This window comes from Crocodylus porosus, unplaced genomic scaffold (genome assembly GCF_001723895.1).
Source record: "Crocodylus porosus isolate Cpor-Errol unplaced genomic scaffold, CroPor_comp1, whole genome shotgun sequence".
In the NCBI taxonomy this organism is placed as follows: Eukaryota; Metazoa; Chordata; order Crocodylia; family Crocodylidae; genus Crocodylus; species Crocodylus porosus.
Genome location: NW_017728886.1, coordinates 93,413,664 through 93,421,105, shown reverse-complemented (window position 1 = coordinate 93,421,105; position 7,442 = coordinate 93,413,664). Strand labels below are relative to the sequence as shown.

At 42.4% G+C, this 7,442-nt stretch overlaps 1 protein-coding gene across 1 annotated transcript in view; it reads left to right on the top strand.

The window, feature by feature from the left end:
- The window catches only part of TPK1 (thiamin pyrophosphokinase 1), a 539,620-nt gene that overhangs the window by 270,675 nt on the left and 261,503 nt on the right, over window positions 1-7,442 (top strand). The window contains exon 5 of the mRNA XM_019539335.1: window positions 100-172. Within this exon, the coding sequence (XP_019394880.1) occupies window positions 100-172 (73 nt within the window). The remainder of the gene's footprint in view (window positions 1-99; window positions 173-7,442) is intronic.

The following is a 7,442-nucleotide window of genomic DNA, read 5'->3' as shown; positions in this document are numbered from 1 at the left end:
AAGAATGTTCCTCCTTTGGGAACTCTTCTTATTTTCTTAAATTAAAAAAAAAAAAATGCCTAAATTTTTCATTTCACTGCTCATTGTTTTCCCTTTCAGCTTCTTACCTGATTATATCAGCGGTGACTTTGATTCCATTAGGCCTGAAGTCAAGGAATACTACAAGGGCAAGGTAAATTTAATCTCTCTAACATACTTGTTACATTAAAGCACTGAGAGCAGATTCACTAGCATCTCCACAGTGAGGATCCTCAGTTCGCATTGGCTTCCAGTGGGGGGACTTCAGGGTGCTAAAAACTGCAGTCAGGCTTTTGTGCCATGTGTGGGTGGTACTATACTAATCAATAAATAGCAGTGTTCGAAATACGCAAATCAATTTTTATATGGTTGGATTGAAGTTTAGAATTTAGTTTCCAGCCTCAAGCAACAGGATGTGTATTTGTGGAGATTATCCCAGCTAGAAACTAGTCTAAAGTTTTTGAAAATCTGTTTGAAAGAATGTTTTCATGAACAGGGGTATCAGGTTGTAAAATTGATCTCCTGTGGATGGCAACTATTTAAGCACTACAGATATTGTCAGAAATGAGATTGCTGTGATACGATTTTATCATTTAAGCAGCAACCTGTATATAGTCTTTTTCTGCGACTTCCTTGATCACACATCAAAGCAGTGAATCATTCTCAGACTACCTCACTGCTTGACTAATGGAGTGCCATCTTTAATGGATTTTTGGACAGATCCCTGCATGCATTAATTTGTGCTTAATGCAGCCAGTATGTTTTCCATGAACACCGTTAATTTTAACATTTGCCCATTTCTTAGATCCTGCTCTTAGGTATTGGTTAAATTCCACAGCACATTTGAAATGACTTCTTTAACATACTGTAATGTAATAGCACTTCAGTAATCTACTTGTGTAGAACTTCCGGCCCCAAGTCTTACCCTCAGTTCCAAGAAAGCTGGCATATTGCAGTGACCTGATCTTGAAGAAGTCTGCTTATATGTACAAGAGGCAATAGTAAAACTTATCATTTATCTTATCTGGGGGACTGACTTGGTCTCAACCTTGCAGGTCAAATATTTAATCTGCTGTTGTGTATTGGACAGAGGTAGATCCAGGAGAGGTGCAGTTGCTGTCTCCCCCTCTCAACCCCCCAGCCCCCTTTTGATTCCTTCTTCGCCCAAATTGTAAAACCAACTGCCTGGAAGAGGTGGTGGCTTTTCTATTCATGAAGTGCTGAGAGAGTCAATTGACTTCATGGCTCATTGTCGTCATCTCCATTCCTGCTAATCTCCCTCTTTACTCTATCATCTTTAATGGTCTTGATGTTCCACTATTCAGACTTTCATTCTGCAGTTTTGCTGTTACCCATTCCTAGTAATGTGTCTCTTCTATTTCACAGCCATACAGACTGTTTTTAGCTCTATCTAAAACCTTAAATCTGGTGTGGTAACATTATCTCTGGTGTAGAAATTACTGACTGTGAAGTACTGAAGGCATTGTCAAGACACTGAAGAAGGGTAGATTTTGTTTTATGGATCTGAAGGAAATGTTTAACTATAATGACTACAGAATTAATGATGCAATATCTTTTGACTATTTTTTGCTTATTTTTTTTGGGAGGGTGGGGAGGGCTATACTTTATATATAAACCTAGCAAATTAGTGCACATTCTAATAGTTTTATTTATTTTTGCCCTGATTTTAAACTGAATAATATAGTGCTAGCTCCCTAGCATATCAGTAAAGCATTTAGTTTCTCTTTAACTACAGGCCAATTAGCTTAACTTCTATTCCAGGGAAAATCCTAGAAACATTCAAAGAGACTATATGTGACAAACTTGCAGAAGGCGTGATACTGAATGACAGCCAGCATGGCTTCATCGCAGGCAGGTCTTGTCTAGCCAACCTCATTTCTTTCTGTGATCAGGTGACTCATCACCTGGATGATAGAAAAGCAGTTGAGATCATATACCGCAACTTCCAGAAAGCCTTTGACCTGGTATCCCACGTGGTACTGATCAGAAAATTGGAAGATATTGAGCTCAACTGTAGGACTGTCAAGTGGGTGTGAAACTGCTTGCAGGTTAGAACACACAGTCCAAATTAATAGATCAGAGTTATCCTCGCAAGATGTGGGCAGCGGTGTACCCCAGGGTCTGGTACTTGCCCAGTGCTGTTCAATATCTTCATTGACCTGCATGAGAGGAGTGAAAAGCCCATTGGTGAAGTTCACGGATGACACCAAGATATGGGGTTGTGCGGACACACCCGCAGATAGGCTGCAGATACAGGCAGACTTAGACAGGCTGGCATGTTGTGCAGAACAGAACCAGATGAGGTTCAACATTGAGAAATTCAAAGTGCTGCATCTGGGAAGGAAGAACCCCCAGCACACCTACAGGCTGGGCATCGCTAACCTGACCAGTGCTATAAGTGAAAGGGATCTGAGGGTAACAATAGACCCCAGCATGAGTATGAGCTGGCAATGTGACGCAGTAGCTGCTAGGGCCAATAAAACTCTGGCATACCTCAATCAGTGCATCTCCAGTAAATCCAAAGAAGTGATTCTCCCACTTTACTCAACATTGGTGTGGCCACAGGTGGAGTATTGCATCCAGTTCTGGGCACCACACTTCAACAAGGACCTGTTAAAACTCAAGAGGGTCCAGAGAAGGGTCACCCGTATGATCAGGGATTTGCATGGCAAGCCATATGAAGAGAGGCTCAGGGATCTCGGACTCTTCAGCCTAAATAAAAGAAGGCTGAGAGGGGACCTGATTGTGGCTTACCACTATATCAGAGGCGTACATCAGGGGCTCGGTGAATAACTGTTTACTAGGGTGCCCTGGGGGAAAACTAGAGACAATGGCCCCAAACTCCTGGAAGATAGTTTCAGGCTGAACATTAGGAAAAACTTTGTTACAACTAGGGTGTCCAGCCTATAGAACAAGCTCCCCACAGAGGTGTTGCAGTCATATACCCTAGAGGTCTTCAAGAGAAGACTGGACGGTCACATAGGTGAGGTCATCGGACCCCAGATGTCTTTCCTGCTCATGCAGGGGGCTGGACTCTGTGATCCTTTAGGGTCCTTTCCGGCCCTGTGATTCTAAATGGGAGAAAATTGTGTTATGTTATATATGACCATATGCCACACCATCTGCACCCCCTTTTTCAAAATCCTAGATCCACCCACGCATGCAATATTGCTCTGATTTAATTTGTACAGGCTGTATCCCTGGTCTCACAAGAGCAGATGTCATGTTCACAAAACCTAAACTGTAGAAAGACATTTTATAGGAGCTGATAAGAGGAGACTATCGGAAGAAAATCTGATTTTGTTTGTCAGTGAATGGGGGTTTTAAAAAAAATTTAATTCTAATGTAATGTACTGTGTTAGAAGTACATCGTGTTAGAGGTTAAGTTTTAGGAAGAACATATCTGGAAAAGCTCAATATGCTCACAGTTGGTACTAGGGGCATGCGAAAGGGGCCATATTCGATTCAAATTTGGCCCACATTGGGGACAGTGATTCAATTTGTTAATTCAGATCACTATCCCCGATTCAACTGAGCCAAATGTGAATCTGAAGATTCAGCGATTCAGACAGACACAGCTTTGAATGTGTTTTTTTTTTTTTTTACAAATCTTCAGGTACCAGGCGCAGCTCATGAACGCTGCAATGATGGAGTGGATGGAGTGTCCCACAGGAGTGTGGGGGAGGGTCCCTTGCGTGCTTGGCAGCGAACCTGGATGTGGACTGGAAGTACTTCTGGTCCACTTCCGGGTCAATGAGGGAGTGTACGGGGGGGCCCCACCCCCTCTGGCTCAGTGATTGGCTGCAGGGGGCCCCAGGTGCCCCCCCAGACCCAGGAGGGACCAGTTGTCAAGCTACGGGGGTGTGGGGTTGCCCACCCACGCTCTCCCCGGCAGACCCAGAAGTGAACCAGAGCTGCTTCTGGTCCATTTCTGGTTCCAATACTGAGCATGCTGGGGACCTCCCCGTGCTCCTGTGGGGCACCACATATGGCCCACCATCTCAACATCCACAAGCCACCTGGTATCTTTGAGGCATGTAGAAAAACCATTTAAAGCTTTGTCTATGTCTGCATCGTCAAATCTCTCCGAATCGATTCAAAGTGTTCCGATTCAATTCGGAGAGATTAAAGGGACTCCTGATTCAATTTGATTTGTATTTGGAGATTTGACTATTGAATTGCCGCCAAATCAGATCAGCGATCGAAGCTTCGCATAGCCCTAGTTGGTTCCTATGATAGTTGCAGTTTAGCTCCAATAGAGATGGGGTAGAAAAAGATGGAGGAACTAGTATATTTGCAGCAAAGTATGTGTGAAAAATTTTATGGGTGAATAGGGAGCAGAGCTAGGCCAACGAGTGCTTTTGAATATCCTTCCTATATATTTATTAGATGTTAAGTGTCACAGGGAGGAGTCCTAGGGGTTGCCGTGATCCCCCTAGTGCCCCCTTACTGTGCCAAGTTTGCTTCCAAGCATCCTCAAATCTCGCTCGCTACATCTTGGTTTTAGATATAAATAAAACGGAGGCTGCCTTTCACCCTCTTGGTCACGATTCTCCTGTCAGCAGTGTCCCCGCTCTGTCCTGGGGTCTCGGTGCTCCTCAGCCTTATGGGCTATGCGTGGCTCCAACCGCCCCTTTACCACGCCCCAAGCCTCACAGATGTACTGGATGTTGTTTGGTCTGTCTCCCCACTGCGCCCCATCTGGCGCTTGTCAATCGCTGCCCCCATCTGGGGCTTCTCTTGCCGCCCCCTTTGCTCTAAGGCTTCTCTTGCCGCCCCCTTTCTTTGGGGCTGCGGTCTGTGCACCCCAAAATGCTGCACCCTCTGGCAGCAGGGTCCCCACACTACCATGAAGCCCCTTTGAGGCCTCCTCCAACCCCTAATAGCCTCACCCAAACCACCAGTTGTAAACCATAAGCAGAAAACTCAAGCCCCTAGGCTGTAACATGCATCTCTGCCAATTGGCTACAGTCATTCTTCCTGCCATACCAGAGTTGCTCCATCTTCCCTCAGTCTCGGGCCATACCTGCAGTCTGGCCTCTCCTCTTTGCTCAGTGCAGCACAGCTCCTTCCCCTATGGCTGCCATCAGGGAACTCCCCTGCCTGGCCTCAGCCTGGGACTTATATAGGAGCCAAGCCCTGCCCCTTCCGGTCAGCTGACTCCTACCGGTTACCCTGGCAACCCTCAGCTGGGCTTCTTACTTACTGCACCACAAGTAGCAGGCACTCAGTGCCCTGCTATATTAAGCAATAGAAAAAGTTTCATGTAATCTCATTATGTACTTTGTGCTTTTGATTCGCATGCTACTTTAAGGGCAAGAGGTGTTCAGATGTTTCGAGGCACTGAACCAAAACAAATTGTGTCATTTTAATTTGCACCAGAAAGTAATAAAAGTGTTTTGTTTGGTTTTTTTACAAACTAAACCTATGTTTCCCTTCAGTTGTATAAATATACTTTATAGTTCATTTAATTTTTACAGATACATAAAAGCTCAGGGTGCCAACTCATTATTTTTAAACAGCACTTATTGACTGTGATAAATACATAATTTATTTTATTTTTTAAGTGTCTGGGTATAGCACCCTGCTGGTGAAGAGGAGTTAGTTTTTCATATCAAAGCTTAAAGAAGAAGTTAATTATTGTGTCATAAAATAGTCATTTGCAAGCAGTTATGTCAAGGAGGATGTAGCACATGGCTATGTAAGAGAAGTGGGGTATTAAAGCCTACACTTAAAGTTAATTAGTGTAAAATAGATGTAAGTATTGTTGTGAAGGATCATGAAACAATTATGGACCCAATTCTCCCATCTCGATAGCTTCGTGATAAAAGTAACACCACTGACCTCAGAGTTGACCCCTTATTCTCATGATATGAGTGCAGTAAGACGCAGACCTTCTTTTTTCAGTATCATATTAAAGTATTAAAAACTTGACACCCTTTATTTTGATCAGGCAGTCAAAATGTTCAATGTGGAAAAAAGAAGCTCCCTTAGACTTATGCAGCGATTCCTCTTACACCTTACAAGTGAGTAACATTACGTGTGGATTATACAGCAGTAGTCCTTTTTTCCCTTAGGAGGCTTATAAACATTGTCAGAAATCACAAGGCAACCCATTCAAATAGGCTGGGAAAATCGATTTATCTTGGTTTACATTCGTCTTAGTTGTGATATGTAGTGGTGGGTAGAGAGGTCTAAAGACAAAGCCACTTCATTTTGCATTTTAACAGGATGTTAATTATCTAGTGGGTGATTATAACTGTAAAACAGAAACAGTGGGTTTGAAGTACTTTGTTTTTGGAAAACAGAATAAATACATTAGAAATTCCAAAGCTTAATTTGAGCTTTTCTGAGTTTCGCTTTCTAGTAGAATGGTTTATTTATAGCAAGCAGACCCAGTAGAGGGGAAGGCTGCCTAAAATCATTCAAGCTTTACATTAAGAAATAATAATTGATTTTATTTCCCATCATTTAAAGAGTCTGGTATCAGTAGAATGGGACGAGATTGCTCCACAGCTGTCAGCGATAACTTTGGAACACAATCTCTTTTTTTTTTTCCTTTTTTTAATTAGAATTCATTGTAAACATTATCAGAGGCTGATGAAAAGATAAGGTTTAATGTAGCCTCCATTCTATTCTGTGATTATTAGAATATGAATGGAGAGGAAGGTCTGTTCTCTGACACTCATTTTCATCATGTTGTAAGATCCTGGATTCATGGCAGCAAGTCTTTCCTAAAAGCACACACGGGTAGAAATGTGTGGAACAAGTCCCATACACAGCAGAGAGGACTTATGCTTATGTTACTGTCACTGCAGTCTTCTCTATTGATCTCAGCTGAATGTTTCTACTAGTAGCTTTAAAGCATTGCTTTGGAGATGAAAAAAAGCCATTTGTACTTCTGTTATCCCAGTATTAAAGTGTTTCAAAGTAAAAACATCATAGGGTGTTCCTAAAATAACAGAGGATCCTCATGTATGCCTAGGAACAGAAGACCAAATCCATTACTCATTCAAGTCAATTTGTAAATGTTTTTCATAGTAATGAGCCAGTATGGTCTTTCCATTGAACAAGCTTCATGTAGTGTAAAGACTTTTCTTAACTTCTAAAGGTATGGGTTCAAGCTCATTTTTCATCACAGACAGTTACAAATATAGTGTCCTTTCTTTATATTGAGGACATACAACGTACTAACACTACTGTAGCTACATCATTTTTAACTCGGATGCAAATTATACCAGTGTGTGGAGCAGACAGACAGTTCTCTTCAGGTAGTTGCAAAAGTAGGTGGTGTTTCACCAACTTGGTACTCATTACCTGGGGAACAGATAATACCTGGTACCAAACTGCTACCCTGAGATAGACTCATAATGCCTTATGTAAATTTACTCATACCCAATGTA